The following is a 17,508-nucleotide window of genomic DNA, read 5'->3' as shown; positions in this document are numbered from 1 at the left end:
AGTGTGGTTCCATCTGGTGGACGTCTTATGTTTTACATTCATATTTAAGGTGAATTTAAGTTAATATTTAAAGTTGCAGAATCATATGCTTTTTGAGCAATGGGCCTTTTTTGCTTTACACATACGCTGATTAATTTATATATTTATTTAAATTATTTTGACCTTATCTGTACAGCATTCTGTCAGATGTGTTGATTTAAAATGTTTTGCTTGAACATACAAAGAAGCAATGGAAAGTACATTTTTATTCAAGAACTGTATACTTACAAATACAGTTTTGAGGTACTTGTACTTTACTTGAACATTTCCATTTTCTACTGCTTCCTATTTCTTCTCCACCACTTTCCAGAGGAAAACTCTTTACTTTTAACTCCAGCGCATTTATTTGACATTAAAAACACATGATAAGCATATAAAATACAATGCATTGGTAAAGATTAAACCAGTGTTTCCCAATAGTTTTGGCTTATGAGAAGTGTCTAGTTAGGGCCCCTTGTCATTTTCAAATTTCATTTCCCCTCTAGACAAGTCATAGGCCTGAAGACCCTTTGGAGGGGCCTGACCCCCAGGTTGGGAACCACTGCACTAAACTACCTAACTATATATAAAGTCGTTAAAACTAGTTCACCTCAACCGGTTAGCCTACAGTAGTAAAATGCTGCTTGCTTTAAGTACATTTTACCAAAAATAGTTCTGTACTTGTGAAGTGAAGGCTCTGAATATGTTTTCCACCACTGCAAAGAAGAAACAGCAAACTGTTGTCATTTTACAGTAAATAATTTTGGTGACAATAAATCAATAATTAATAAAAGCCATCTTTTTAAATATGACAGTGCCAAACATGAGCTATAACAGATATATATTTAAACACAAAATGCAGTACAGACAGTATACTGTGAAGTGTAACAAAGCAAAAATAAAATTGATAAAACTATCAATTACTGTATTTTTATGTAACAATTTAATTTAAAATTGCTAAATACCAGTACAATAAATGATAATATCATAAGATATCAATTAAAAAAATACAATGTGATTATGTGATTATAGAACGTGTAAGAAAATTAAGCATCAAACTATGAAACAAACTTTCGATACTAAATCCCAGGTTAAGAGAATATACATCTAGAACAGTTGAAAGTAGGAGTTTTGGGGTAAGAAAGGGGTTATGGGAAATACAGAAGAGAGGATTCTAATAACAATAAATTGAAAACTTATTTACATAAATTTCTTGTGGCAAGAGCTTTGACGCATGATGCTGGAGGGTTCTTCTCAGTTAACCTCAGTAAATTATTATGACTATATAGTACAAATGTAAGGCTACAAATTTTCATTCGACTACAAAAGCACTTAAGGCTTTAAGTCTTTCTCAAATCGCTTCAGTCTTACAACATGTTATTATAGTAACATCTGAGGCAGGTTGAGGTTTATTGAAATATGCGACAGCCCTGTTGGTGATGATGAGAGACGACAGAGGTCATGTGTGCTTGGCGCCGACCAGGAGGATTTGGATTTTTCTTCTCTTCATCTCTCTGGACATCTGACACCAGGCGCAGGGTGTACAACAGGTCGCACACATGCAATCGTCACACATGGTGCCCTGAGGATGAAATGCAGTGACGTCTCTCAGTAACAGAGTCTGGTAGGGTTCTGCACTTGCTATACTTGTTGCTTCCCTCAAAGTCGTAATTCTTACACTCAGATTTAATCTACCGTGGTAAATCATACTCATAAAAAATGTTCCTACTGCGACCCTCCAGGCTGTATAGCATGTTTTTTTGTTTTATTGTGTGTTATTTATCTATAAAACGTTATTGCAAAAATTGCCTCATTAGCTCTGTACTCACACGTTGGTCACATATTAATACAGAACTTACAATGTCAGATCAACTTCACTGATTTTAACATCAGCTGTACACATTCAAACTGAGCTCGCAAAACCTCTCATCTCACTAAAAGATTTCAAAAAACTTTACTGAAGTACTTGAAATTCTACTTGTAATTGCTTTTCTTAATGTGAATTTAATGTCTTTTGTGTATGTCCGTTCATGCTTAAACCGCACATATCTATTCTTGTACACAGGTTTCTCTTGAAAAGGTTTCTCGTGAAAGGTTTTCTGTGTGTCACTTAAGTGTGAAATGCAAGAACGAATTAATTTGATTAAATATTTTGATTTAAAGAGAGATTAACTGCTTTCATGTGAACCCACCCTCTCGTATGGGTTGTGATTTTTACTGTCAAAAAATATTCCCAATATAAATATTTTTGCAGCCCAGAAAAAGCAGTCATTGGGAAATCATATTAATTATTTGAGAATAAGTCTGTAATACTACCGCCACTACCATCATCTTTTATTAAGTTTTTGAAAACCAACCTTCCTAGCTTTTTAAGATCTGACTGACTTAAAGTTTGCAGTGGAATAAAACTAATAAATTGTTCAGAGGACTTACACAGGTTTTGTTAAGTAGGTAAGGTGAAGAAAAAACAAGGAAAATAATGAATCTTTTCACATTTGTAAAGACTAAAATTTAAAGAGAAACTTAATTGTAAAATGAAAAGTAGCGATTGATTTAGCCCAAATTGATCAAAATTACACTGAAAGTATGAGGTCAAAAAAATTTCAGATTTAGGCTTTAAAGCTACCAGAGCTTAAAGTTTTCCACCTGCCAAGTGAAAAAGACACTACCACAGAATTGTGTCCTTACTTTGATGCCGTAGCGCTGCCGCATGGAGACCCTCATGGACATGGTGATGGGCGGGATGCAGCCGTAGATGTCCAGCAGAGGGAGGCAGAGACACTGGCCGTAGGCCTTGGTGGTTTTACAGGCGAAGCAGGGACAGCACCAGAAAGCAAAACAGCCTTAACCAAGAAACAAATAAACACAAAAGCAAAGGATTAACACACCCGTACCAAGAAAAGACACACCTACAAACACTCAGAGACAAGGAAACACACACATTATGCAATGAAGATATGATGAAGTGAATTAATCACCTGCTTTTTCTGGCTCTTATGACTTTCCGTCACATCATTCATGAAATATTTATGCTGTGCTGTGACCTCTGAAATCTTTACCAGGCTACAGTTTTTTGCAACAGCACTGATGTATTTTCATGTACCATCATGTTCAGTCCATATTATTATAATTCTGTTCAATATTGAAAAGTTTCTTTGGTGTTTAAATAAGAGCTGCAACGATTAGTTGATTAATTGATCGACAGCTATTTTGACAATTGATTTGACAATTTGACAATTGAATTGTTTTGAGTAATTTTTAAAGTAACAAAATGTAAAAATTCTCTGATTCCAGCTTCTCAAATATGAATATTTTCAGGTTTATTTATTCTTCTATGACAGTAAACTGAATATCTTTGGGTTATGGATTATTGGTCGGGACAAAAGAAGACATTTAAAGACGTCACCTTGGCCTTTGGAAAACAGCAATCGTCATTTTCCACCACTTTCTGACATTTTATAGACAAAACAACTAATTGAAACCTTAAAAATCAACAAATATAGTGATTTGTTGTGAGTTACAAATGGAATTAGAGAGAAAACAACTAAATGACCTGGTACCGTAATCCCTTGTATTTTTATGTACAGTCGTTGGTTCTATCAAAATATGAGTTTTACACATATTTTAGAAAAAAACAAAAACAACAACAACAGAGAAACAAGGAACAAAGATATGGCCTGAAAGTGAACAAACACTGTCCTTTTGTTGCAAAGTTATAGCATGATTATCTGAGCTAAACAGATAAAAAATCTACTCAGAGTTGATCATCCACTGGTGTGAGTAATAATCGGTCACTATAGTACAGACACTTACACTCGGGCACGTCATCGCAGCAGTCACATATCCCGGATCCCCACTCGTCAGACTCTTGGGCCTCCATCACAGGCTGAGGCTGCTTGATGACCATCTTGGACATGGTGGCTTCTACAGGAGGAACCAGAATGTAGAGTTCATGTTGCATATGATTAATAATGTCACTCATATAAGATATATATGCATACACAAAGTGCCTAAAATGTATTGCTGCCATTTGGTAATATCTCTGCTGCAACATGGAGACAAAATGACAAAATATTCACTCAATTTGGTCATTTAAGTGAGTAAAACTATGGAACGTAACACAATTTTACAGAAGATGTTGTGGTTTCTGGGTGGGATTTTGGATGTTTGTATGAAATCTATCTATGTTGTTAATTGCGTTAACAGTGTTACCTCCCCTACAAGCCTTGGGAAGATCACTTATTCTCTATTTCTCTACATCTGATATAAATTGTGAATTGAGGCCATTGTGTTGAGACTTCTTTGTAATTTTCGAGTACTGATATACCAGTTCATAAGTTGTCACGTTAGCAGAGCAACCAATTCACTGGTCAAAAAAGCATATTGGTCTAAATAGCCCTGAAATCAAATGTTTCTCACAGAAATATCATCAATAACTAATTAAAGAATGAAAACCACAGTCCAGATCTCAGGATTGTTACACTGTGAAATTAGCAAGTGCTTGAGGAGAACCCTCTCAAGTCTTCAATACAGTGGACTGACTTACAGGGATTTTTTTAATTGTAATTTCTTAATAATTATTTATTATTATATACATTTTGGTCTTAAATGTCTGAGTGACTACAGTCATTAAGTCATTAAGTAATTAAGACAAGTAAAAAATAATAAAAGTAAATATGTATATAAACCAGCATACCTTTATTATAGGACAGTTAATGTCTCACCTGTGTCTTTGAGGAGAGAGCTCTGAGTCGAACGTCCCGTTGCAGCGGATGTCTGCACTGAGAATCTGTCCTTTCTCCGTCAGTTCAGAAATACCTGCAGACACCAGAACACCTGACAGAGTAAACTGGACATACTGGTCTGTCCTGTACTCCTTAATTATCCTTTTGTACTATTATTTATTGAACCATAAAGGTGAGGGTGTGGCCTTGGCATGCTCTCTTTAAAACCCATGTCATGGCCTAATGTACAAAAAATTGTGTGACACTGTTCTTATATAACTTCCAACAAGCATGCCTATCAGTCAATCTGACTTTAATTTCATGTGAACAAATAGTGATTTATATCACCGGGGGCATTTTTCTCAAACGTTAAATGGTACAATAAGTGTTACCAAAAAAACAAACCCTTGCATATTATCACAGTATTCTATTTTTACTGCAAAATGTTCAAAAACAGGGACAAACAACAATGAAAATATGTTTAAATACAACATGTCAGTCACTTCAGCACCTGGTAACATGTGATTTTTATCTGGATACGTTATCTGAATAATGACATCTGATCCGAAGCGTTATTTCAATTCTGTCCGCATTGTGATCCGATTGCAATATTAGTTAGTCAGGATATCTCGGCCTCTGCTGCTTCGATTTTGACCGTTCTTTGTTTCTTGTGAGTCCTCCAATTTTATGAAAGTGCTTTATTAAATTGCTGCTGTACTCCTTTAAATTCTGGTGAAGTTTAGACAACTAAAACTACTTAGTAAATGGTTTGTTTGTTTGCCCCCAAAAACAGCCATCTGACTGTACAGGCAGTAGCTGTACTAGCTCGGTACTCAGTGACTTTATGTGCGTGGATGGTGCCTCTGCTGTGTTTGTGTTCAGCTCAAAATTTAACTGACCTTTCTCGTGTTTTCCTCCCATCTGCCTCCTTTTTTCCCCTTTTGTCTCTGTTTGTTTATGAAGTAGATTCATAAAGCGTACATTTTTTGTTCAACATTTTCAACTCGTGCAGATGTGTCTTTTTGTGCCCATTACAGTCTTTTCATTGATTTTGTATAAAATATTTTCTTTGCTTTCTGTATGAACACACCAAAAGAGTTTTTTCTACTTCTACCTTTGATACCATACAGTCAGTATTCATATGCATACTTATCAGGAAGATGCAAAAATAAATCATTTTAAGGATATCAACAAAGAACAATGCTTTTGTTCTTTGTTGATATCCTTAAAATGATTTATTTTAAGTAATAATGGCATAGCTCAAATCTGGGAAATTCAGGTCACACAACCAACAAGTCCAGAACAGGTAGAAGTGATGCAATAGATGGGTCTTGGACCAAAAGGTCACCTGTTTGGCCTCCTTTAGTAAATCTGGACATGTGTCATGAGTAAATATCCTCTCCCATTACTGTACACCAGCAACTGCAAGTAAAGGCTGTAAATGGGCCGCGATTGTGAAAAGGATCCCCAGAAAACCTTCCCTGACTGAAGTGGATACATTTCTCTTTCTTTACCAACCTTGTAAAGATGTGAGATTGTTGTGTCAATGCTTCTACAAATAGAAAGTATATTGTGTAATGTAATTAAAAAAACAAAAAGGTAGGGAGTTGATTTGACTTTAGTGTACCAAAACAGAAACTCATCTGTTAACACTGAGCTGCCAAGCCCTGCATTCCTGATCAGTTAACAAAGAAAACTGAATGCCACAGTGATTATTATACCTGTTTTACATCATCATCGTCATCATCATCTACAATACAGAGACACATTTAGTCACACTTATCCACTGGAACATTACCTGGAAATTTGTGTTAGCTACGCATCAATTGATTAATTATCAGTGTTTCCTTAATTCTTCAGCATTATTGGCTCATTGATACATCAGCTGATCAGCTGCCAACTGACAATAACTTCCGTTCATGTTCATGCAGAGGTGCAGGTGTGCAGGTGTGCAGGTGTACTTCTTCCACCTCCACAGCCTCCTCCTCATGTGTTGTAGCTTTGGCATTATGGATTTTGCATGTTATAGCTAGTTCATGTTATATTTTTGTTTTTATGAAAAATAATAATATAATTTTTCATTTGTTTGTTTGTCAAAAAGTGGGTGAAAGTTGGACGTAAAATAATCAACCCAAAATCCAAGTGAAAATCTGATTTTTAGCCGTGCCAGTATGGTAATCTCAGTCTGTCAATCGGACCGCCACTTTGTTCCAGACTGAAATATCTTAACGACTACTGGGTGGATTCTCAGATGTTCATGGTGTCCAGAGGTTGAAACCTACTGATTTTGGTGGCGCCCTGACTTTCCATCTAGCACCACCATTCACACCTTCATTTCCTTTTACATCGACTTTTACAAATCATTATTTATTTGACTTTATGATGCAGCAGTTGCACTAGACTAAGATAATATATATCTCTCCAGTTTGGCTGAATTAACTGAATTTAATTTAAGATGTTGATTCTGACTGCTTCTAAAGACCTGCATGGTTTGGGTCTGCTATATAGTTTGGATCATTAAACTCCTTATTCTGCACCAAGACCCCAAAGATCCCCCTAAGATCTGCAAATCAAATAGTAAAAGTTCAAGAATCCAGACCAATCCAGGCCAAAGGCAATCATGGTTTTACTGTGGAACAAACACCATCTCAGTCTCAGATGAGATGAGTCAGTACCACATTTTGAATGGCTTTTTAAAAACACAGCTGGCAGTTTTATAACCTATTATTCTGACGGTTTTATGTTTTTCTTTTATATTTTGTTATATTTGTCTTTGTTTGGTTATTCCCCAAAACCCTTGTTGTGTTTTATGTACAACTGTAAAGTACCTTGTAACTGAAAGGTGCAGTAGAAATAAAGTTGTAAAATAAAGTTTGCATTGGAAACACTTTAGTTTTACTATTTATTGATTTTTTTTTTTTTTTAGAGTGAGTCAGATGCATTATCAGCAGCTCATCAGTTTACTTTCTATTACTGGAATAGTTTCAGAGCTGTCCTCGCTGCCAGACCACCTAGTTTACTGTAAACTGTGGTGATCATCAGCCTCTTGCAGCAGAAGAAATATCTTTTATAATCACTGCTCGGATTCTTCGAAAGCCTCAAAGATCCTTGATGTGAGAAATGTTTGCAACATTATTGTCAGAGTGAGGATCACATCCCAGGATACCTCTGCACATTATCTGGATATGTTCTGCAAAAAAGATTAAAAGATTTTTGAATTTTATGAAATAAGACAAAACATTCATTTCTGTATTAATTTCTTCCATGTTTGAATATAACACCTTAGAGAATAAGTCTGTTTTATACTTTATTTTTCCTATTATCAACAAATCGCAAGATAAAACCAAAGCCAACACATCTTCAAATATCTTCTGACTTCCATACCACACATTTGGTGCCCTAATAAGTATTTCATGCAGAAGTATGGTGTATGAGTCAAAATAAACTGCAGTGTGTGTGTTCATAGTAAAGAAGGATGTGTGGCTCATTGATAGTTTCTGGAAAACAATGCAGCTCTATGGAACAGAGGAATAAAATATATCAGATTTTAGATACACAGACAATACTTGTTAGTAGGATACATTTATTAAGGGATACTGTACTTTAATGTTAGGTCTATTGCATTACTGCACGTGTTTCTGGGTTCAGGCTAGGACTACTGATTCAGCAGCTTTCCCATTACCTTCAACCCAGATCGATGGCGCCTAAGAGCCAGCACACACCGGGCAAACTGACCCTGATGCACTATGATACACCTTTGCTTTCCCCTATGTGAACTTCGAACCATAGCCTTATATAGATGGAGGGAGAAACGTGACAGGCAGTTTATGAAGCCATGACGATCACATGATTTACTGAAAGCCACAGATAGTTGGAACAGTTGAGACCTGTTAGGGTTACTACAGTCTCATGTTCTTGACTTGTATCCTAATATTTGTTCACAGCTGCACACATGTTAACAGAAATAATACAATACAGTGGAGAAAAGTAGTAAAAACGCCCAGGTGTACATTGCACATTGACATAAAACAAATATACTGATTAAACATAGGAACTGATCCAAATCTGATATGAAAGCAACAAGCAAAACGACCCAAATCATACAAGAGCATTTTCGTAATCTTATCCTAAACCTTCCAACGCAGCATGCTTGTACAAGGTTTCCAAATCTCTGAACTGCACAAACCTGTCATGAATTTGCTCATTTCAACTTGATGAATGCCACGTGTACATCAGTAGACACGTGTTCATGAGATTTGATCCTCAGCATATTCACCACATTGCTATACCGTGTAAGTATAACTGTTATTTGTTTATGGGTAGCATACGTTCACAAAAATCTTACCCAAGAGTGAAAATAACTTCAATTTGTGGAGTTTCAAGTCCTGTTGCCAAAAAAAAAAGTTAGACCGTGAGAAAAATAAAGAGGGAATGTTTGACATTCCCAGACAACGTCTTGCTAAAGCTGAGAAGTCTAAAACAAGATTATTGATAAAACTGATGAAGAATGTGAAAGCTCCTTCTTAACTCACTTGTACATGCCAATTAAAAGCAAATCTGTTCGTACAAAGTTTCTTGGCAATGACTTCCTGAATCCTGCTACTTTGTTGCAAGAACTGGTTCAATATGTGGTCACTCAACAGACACACACACACACACACTTCAAACCCCAGTGTCCAACGGTCTTCCTGCTTTGTCCACATCACATAAACTTGCTGAACTCAGGAGATGAAGACCAGACAGCAAATGTCAGATCAGAGCAAACAAATAGCAGAGCGGCAACCTCGCGGAGTGACGTTAAAGTTTATCCTCTATCAACATAATCTGGAACTTCTGTTTGAAATCTCTTAATTTCCCAAGTTCAGCAGCAAGCAAAATGAGTGCAGAGAAAACAGAAAAAATAGGAAGATTATAAGATTTGTTATAATGAAATGATGCATGTAGCAGCTATAGCAACCCTGTCTTGTAAACATGTTTATATACTACTAATGTGCAACAGCATATATGTTGAGGGAAAAGTAACACTGCCCAGATTATATTCTTTATTAATGTTATGAGCAAATGTTTTTTATGAACATATCTGCAAAGTTGCAAAATGTTCATATTGAACGTACCTGCAAAAACCTTTACTGACAATGAATTCCAGCAGTTTTTGTTGCAATACTCGATTGTGAAACCAGAGCATGATTAAGTTTTTTTTTTTTTTTTTATTTCTGTGGGGGCAACTCACAGCACACAGTGAAGATTAGGAAATAGTTAAATATTGAAAATGTTAACTGGAAATTAGGTCAATGAGAGCACCTCGAATGACTCATAACAGTCAAGTTGTGGGTCGTAAAACCAAAACAATACGCTGAAAGATGCTAAAATGCGTCGTGTTGTGTGATGATTCTCTGTAGGCTCATCACTACGAGTGACCCCTCTCACATTACACATTGTCATTTGATCCATTGTTATTACAAAATATTGATTCGTGCAGCTTTAACTTCAAGCCAGTTTGGGTGAGAAGTCTTACAACTGCTATTGATGAAATGAAAACAGCCACTGAACTTGCACCAAAAAACGCTAGTGAGTGGACCTTTATTTGGGATTGTTTTGTACATTTTTTTTGATTGTTTTGGTGTATCAGTGTAGACTACAAAACATATCTGCATTAGTTTGGACATGGCCTCAGATAAAGAGACAAGGGCAGTAGAAAACAATCACTCCTTAACTCAATTTTGATGTTTTTCATTCTTACTTGCTTCTTAGTTACTTTTGCCGTTCTATAGTTGATTTTATCCAACATATTTTCCCTTTTTCCTTGAATTTCATCACCAATTCCATACTAAATGTTGCCCGTAATCTGAACTGTACTTTGTACCGGTAACCGGTACAGATCACTTAAATGGGGACTGAAACAGGGTCAGAGACAGAGAGAGAGAGGGTATGAGTTAGTGAGAGAGAGAGAGAAACCAAAAGAGAGAGGTTAAAGAGAGAGAGAGAGAGAGCAGTGGCGAAGCATTCAGTTCTGACAGGAGGAAGAGGAGAGAAGAGGGAAATGACGACCTCATACTGAAATCTGGTATTTACTGAATCAACAGTTATGTGTGATGTATTTTTGTAAAATATATAAAGATGCACTGCAACTGTTTGCATGATTGCTGCATGATTTTCATTAATATTTAGATATACTGTAGATGTATGTATGCATGTATCTGTAGTAGCTTGAAACTTCTTGTTTTGTGCTGGACAGGTAGCGAACACTTTGCTAGTCTGACCTTGATTGTTGGAATCGGGTGGTTATATTTTTATTTAGGGGGGGGATATGAGAGAAGTGAGACAGTTTCTGTCTGTACAGCCAGGGAACCACAACAATGTGCTGAAAGCTGCACACATCCTGTTTTTATTTCCCTTTAAGTAGCTTTCAGGTCAGAAACATGATCTTTTTGCACATTGTCTGACAGTATCATATATGTATCAGCTTGTTTCAGCCACTCATTGAAGTATATAATGCTAGTATTTTACTAATATGTAAAGCAGCCATGCTTAAAAATAGGTTAAAGCTGTGTTGATTTGTAAAGAATACTTAATATGATCAGTGTGAGACTGCAGCCATACTGTTGTGTCTTCTTCATCTTGTTATTATTCATATTTTTCATATTCTTCCTCCTGCACCTCTGCAGCCAGGAGCTCTGGGTTTCAGTCTACCTCAGCTGGGACATCCTGTTCTTTTATATGGTGAAGCTGACCAGGACATCTCAGCCTGGGCTCTGTGGTGGCTGTCAGGGTCTCCAGACCCACAGCGTGACAGATTTGTACTCCTGTCCAAAACACTGCAACGACAGCTTCAGCATCCACAGGTTAGTTCATTGAAACATGACTAAACACAGAGGAAAATATCAGCTTCTTTCCAGTCTAGCTTGTGGTCTTTCATTGAATCTTTGCCTCCACCTAGTGGAGACTGTCTTGAACATACAGGGACTGTCTCAGCTGCAGCCACTGCAGCACCAGTAACCCACAGAAAATTATCATCAGTTCTGCAGTTTCCCCACAACTCTGCAGTGTTTTAGCATTTTTCAATCCTTTGTTTTGAGACTGCAAACATCATTTTACAGGAGCAGCAAGCAGCTGTTAGTTATGTTAAGTTATGATAAACCCATTGTATGCTACATGCCCAGCATCACACGGCCAAGTAAGCGACTAGCTGGTGAATTTCATACAATAACAGACTGTGTTTAGGATTAAAAACTACAGTCATGGCTTCTGTGCCCTCTTCAGCTTTTCCTTTACTTTAAAAAAATGCATTTCAGGTTTTTTTGGCCTGTTATCCCTTAAAATGAAGCAATTTCCACAACCTGTTATCTCTCATCACAGGTTGAGAATGGCTGTGAGTTGTGGTTTTTGCTTCTCTTGTCTGGAGAGATTAAACTAGCCAAGTAAAACATAAAAATTAGGAAAAAGTCTGAAAAATATGCATAAATTTGTGAAGCAAAATTAAATTTTTGATGCTTTTGATCCAGTTAACAATTTCACAATTCCTCAGAGTTTGTGACCCTTTGGGGGGTCCTGATCTTTAGGTTGGGAACCACTGATCCAATCTGATCTAATCTCATTTCATCTAATCTACTACTTTAACAATGTGATTTACAGGTGCCTCAAAACAACTGAAGATTTTCTACCTCAAACCAGCTGTTCCTGTAATACAGAAGCTGAGCTGGAAACTTGAGACTACAGGGTGATGGAGGGCAGCAGTAAGCCAGAGACCATGACTTCTAGTCTAGGAAGGACCTCAGTCACACCTGGACCTCTACTCTCTGACCCCCTGGAGAAGCTGCACAGCCAGGCGGATTCTATCCTCACTGCAGCCCGGCTTGTCCGCAGAGGATGGGGAGAGCAGAGGAAGAAGACAGGGTGGCAATTTTCCCATATCAGCTACTCATCACGTCAACCCGCTCTCTCCAGTTCAGATGGAAACCAGGGCCCAAACCGTGCTGAGATTTGCCAGAAGGACCCCAGGAGTGGGCGGGTTACTGATGCGAACAGCAGAAAGACAGCTGAGGACGGCATGACAGGCTCTGAAAAAAAGACAGATGAAGCAAAACAGGCAGCTGAAGCTGCCAACAGACCCTCAGCCAACAGACAGGCAGATAGAAAGATGGATATCTACAGCCAGGCAGGTGTGGTGTATGTCTGGGCGTCTGGCTGTCGCACCACATGCAGACAGTCCAGAAGATTTAAGGCTCCGATACTACCAGTCATTGCTGAGATATAGCATAGCTGTGAGTTGTTAAAGAAACAATAAATTACGGAAAGGTGCAGTTAAAAAATATGGTTATGATTCTTCTTGGCTATAATAAGGGCACTAGAATCCAGACTTTCATCAAACCCTCTTTTACATGGAGGATATTGATGGCATGAATATTATTGTTGTGATTAAATGGACAGCTGTATATATTTGGTGTAATGTGTTGATTTGTTCATTAAAATGCAACTATGTACAAATGTAACTATGGGTTGGTGGTCTGTTCTTGTAAAAACAACATTATGAGTGCAGGATAATCAGGATTGAGACACATTTTTGTTTTTTCTACCCACAAAGTTTTTTTAATGTCCTAAATTGTGTCATCCAGCCATTGCAATCAAAGGATCAGCTTAACTTAACCACATTACTAACTCTTTCTGGAATGTAACTGTAACTTGAGATGCAAGTTTTGTTACCTACAGTGTAAAAACTGACTTTTTAAAACCACCTCTGCTGAGAATGACAACATCTTTTAGACAACTTTAATTTTTCCAAAATTTCAGCTGACACTTCCTGTTGACTCCATTGCTAAAAAAAAAAAAGCCATCACACTCCTTACAATATGATTGCTCATACAGACCAATTCAATTACTAAATGAGGACAGAAAGTTCAAATTAACAGGCATTATATCTACTTTATTCAAGGCCGTACCTCCTGTAATAACATTAGCTGCCTGATCAACATTATCACATTTCATATAAAACATTGGCCATGTTCTCTAAGCACCTTGGACAAAACAGAGAGGAAGAAAAGAGAAAAAATGACACACAACTTTACCCAAATTATACTGATAAAGCGAATAACAGTGGTTATGGTGCTAATAATAATACAACCACAATGATATGAAAACATAATGAACATTTACATTAACAAATCTAGGATATCAAACGGCGCCATCTAGTGGCTTTTCTCAGACATGGTACTGACTGAGCACTTAAATAGGAGCTGCTTTTCTTGGCAAGACCGTGGATGTGTTGTAAGAGCTGAATACTGGACCAAAAATGGCGCCCATTCAGTCCAATAAAAACGGCTCAGCTTCCATGCACACCAAAAAAAGTTTCTAGCTGTTTGCTTCCACATTGTGCAGCCCCCTGAATATGGGCAGTAGTGTTTCTCCCTCTGACCCCACGCACAAATTCCCGCCCGGCCCATTGACTTCACATTGTGATGACGTAAAATACACTTTGCTGCTGTCCCTGAGGGGATTAGCACATTGATTAGCTTCCTGACCCCCATCTACTGCATGGATAAAGTACCTCATACAACCCTACTTCAAAAAACACGAACTATCCCTTTAACACTACGGCTGCAATACCCGCTTTGGCCACTAAATGGTAAAGGGGTGGCGCTGTTTCGAATTAATTTGACAGAAACAGAAGAAGTGAAAGTAAACAGAGTTAATGGTGAAACGTAACGATGTTTTCTTCTCTTATCGTGACACTCAAATTATGAATGAAAGTAGATTTGATTTGTAATGCACACTTGTACTAGTGCATTTGCTCTCGTCTAGACCTTTCCTTGTTTTTGTTTCATGCAACCTGTCGTCTCTGTAGTTTGTAACTTAGTTTACAGTAAGTTAATTGACGTCTAAGGTAACGTTAGCTAAAACGGTCATTTTATCAGCTAGCTTTATTGCACCGGATGATTTATATAAAATGTTGGCACACACATACAAACACACAACCTGATTTAATTTAGCAATGTTTCCTCTATAATGTCACAGTGCTCCATGGCAAGGAAATTACTGCAATTTCACATTACTGGAAGAGGAAATGTGAAATTAAAATAATCATTCAAATGACTTATCTAAAACTGAAATAAGTGTGATCCAGATGCTTTGGAAATAATGAATATATTGATTGTAGTATGAATAAAACATTTTTTATAACACTAGAGAGTGACAGATAAGGGACAAAACTAAATTATTGCCCATGAATATCAATCCAAACATATCTGTTTCAGTGTATACAGTAATGTATTAATCAATTCACACATTTGTTTTAAACAGACCGAGAGCATGAAGAAATTTCTGTCTCAGGAGGATCACAGAGTCCTTCAGACGAGGCCCATCAGGCCATTTACAGCAGGACAGCTTGTACCTCATCAACAAGGCTGAACAGGAGGAGGAAGCAGGCTACTTCAACCCTGTGGGCCACAGCAAGGACGGCCTTTTGTCCTCGCTGCAGTACTGCAGGGGATTTAAACAGCTCGAAGACCTCCAGAGGTACCTGGCAGAGAGACCAGCAACCAGCTGCTGTGGAAATTGAGGATGACAATTTGGTGGGCTTTGGGGCCCGGGCCAAAGCAACGAAGGGGGACATTTGGAAAAGTAGGGCTGATGCCTTTGCTTCTTTCATCCTGCACAAAAGCTGCGTTCCCAACAACAAAATGCACCAGCTGTTCCTCCTCCTCTGCATCTCTACCTGCAGCAGCCTCCTCTGCACCTCTACCTGCATCCTCCTCTGCACCAGCCCATCCTGCCTCTGCCCCCAGTTATGACGAGGATGTCAGCCACTGGAACTGCTCTCTCCATCAGCGCAACAGGATGAAGACTGAGCTGGAGGCCTTGCGTCTATGGTCAGGGTCCCAACCAGTCCGGCATCCAATGAATATGGTATCCTTGTGGCGTCATCCACCTCAGCCTGAACTCATTGACTCGATTTCTGAGCTGCCATCACCCAAATACTTCCAGCTCCCTCCTTTCTTTATCTGGAAGCCTGAGCATGCCATCATGGAGTGACTCAGTAACAACTACATCCTGCCTTGTCTCTATGGATGTCCTTCTCCCCAGGTTTTGTCTTCAGGTGTAGGAAGGCCTCGAGTGATTGTTGGCACCAGTGGCCAGTATTACATCTTTGCTTCCTGTCCCAACTGCAAGATATGTAAATGGTACTGGTTTGTTGACAAGCCTCAGTGGCTAGAAATGCTCCAATGCTCCAGCATTCTCCCAGCTTTTTTCTGCTACAAGGAGGCCTTATGCAAGACAGCGATGGATGAGCTAAGGAGAACAGGCCAGTCTCCACATGACATGGCCAACCAGGTGACTGAGTTGCTCCACCTCAAATATAAGCGTGCCAGCCTAGCCTTTTCTATGCCATGAGGACTCACCTGCAGGTCACTTTATCATCTGGCACCATGTCATTATATGCCATCATGAATGAAAACTGGATGTTCCTCTCCTGGGTGATGCTTCAGTCAGAGCCAATGTCTGAGGGGCTGGCCCACTGCTACAACTCTGCTGGGGTACAGAAGGCCAAGCACCAGTGAGTGGACAAGTATGAATCATAACCTGAACATGTTGTCAGATTACATATTTATTCAGTTTAGATTAAATCATTTCATACATAGAATAACTAGAAAAAGTAACTCACACAACATCATCATTTATATAATTTTTGAATCATCAATCATTTTAAAATGTTACATTTATTGGGTATTTACATCTAATGAAAATGTGTATCAGCCAATTTCACATCACACTTATCAATACAATTTCTCTTTGCTTTTTTGTATAATTAGAGACTGCTCTGCTCCTTTATGAGTCCCGGACCCTGAGCCTCACGCGCACCATTAATGGGATGCCTGGAAGATCACTGATGCCATTGTGGCTGAGGCCAACTCTAGGAAGTTGGCCAACGTGTGCGTCACACAGCAAGTTCAACCAGGACACCACCGTAAAGCTGGATTTGTTCCACTGCACTGAGCACCATCCACTTCATAGCACCTTCTGCAAGTTCCTGTCTGCAGCAATCGGTGTGGTGGATCAAGATGACCTGCAGAAGCTGAAGGAAGCCTACACATTCTCATTGTGCCTGCTAATCCAAGGTGCCTCATCAGAAAGAGTTGGTAAAAGAGTGGAGGATGTCCAACACCACTTCCCCCTGACCAAGGACCCCAATGGTGTCTTGCTGTTCAAGCCCTCAATGCTGAAGGAGTGGAGGATCCAGTGTGTCCACATCCTGAGAGGCTGCCTCAGTGACCCATACGATGGCACCCTGCAGCTCAACTATGTGCAAGAGCCACTGTGCCCATCTGGATCCCTGTCAGGGGCACCTCTCAGCAGGAGGGCTTCCACTTTCACCATGCCCGCTGGTGTAACGGGGGACTATATTAGCCTCACAGTTTATAATGCCCCCGTTAAGTTTCCTTTATATCGCTGATAATAGTGACAGCCTACAGTCTCTGCGTTGTGTTGTGATGATGATGGTGGACTAACGGCTGACAGTTAGTAACATCAGTTGACTCCAACGAAGACACCCAGACAGCTCCGATGTCGATTCAGTGATGTCTGTTTATTGCTTACAAGCACTTCGGGATCTGGGGGATACAAGCCCGGTCTCAGTAAAACTATTTAACATAAATAAAATCATAATCAAAGGAAACTTACAATACTAATAAATTACTTTTGTGACAAGGCTTAATAACCGTTAAATAACAAATTACAGGGCCAACGGTCTAACCTTGACCGGGATCAAAAACTC

At 38.6% G+C, this 17,508-nt stretch overlaps 1 protein-coding gene across 1 annotated transcript; it reads right to left on the bottom strand.

Moving 5' to 3' along the window:
• On the bottom strand, positions 1-4,868 carry LOC137195058 (cornifelin homolog B-like). The gene is made up of 4 exons (XM_067607127.1): positions 4,743-4,868; positions 3,832-3,942; positions 2,707-2,861; positions 1-1,600 (listed from the first exon to the last, which is right to left on the bottom strand). Exons 2-4 carry the CDS (start codon positions 3,932-3,934, stop codon positions 1,478-1,480), a joined length of 381 nt encoding a protein of 126 aa, XP_067463228.1. The 5' UTR covers positions 3,935-3,942; positions 4,743-4,868; the 3' UTR covers positions 1-1,477.
• Between the last annotated feature and the right edge of the window lie 12,640 nt (positions 4,869-17,508).

Source organism: Thunnus thynnus, chromosome 13 (genome assembly GCF_963924715.1).
Source record: "Thunnus thynnus chromosome 13, fThuThy2.1, whole genome shotgun sequence".
NCBI classification, from domain to species: domain Eukaryota; kingdom Metazoa; phylum Chordata; class Actinopteri; order Scombriformes; family Scombridae; genus Thunnus; species Thunnus thynnus.
Note: the sequence above shows the minus strand (reverse complement) of the source record. Positions and strands in the feature narration are given on the sequence as shown.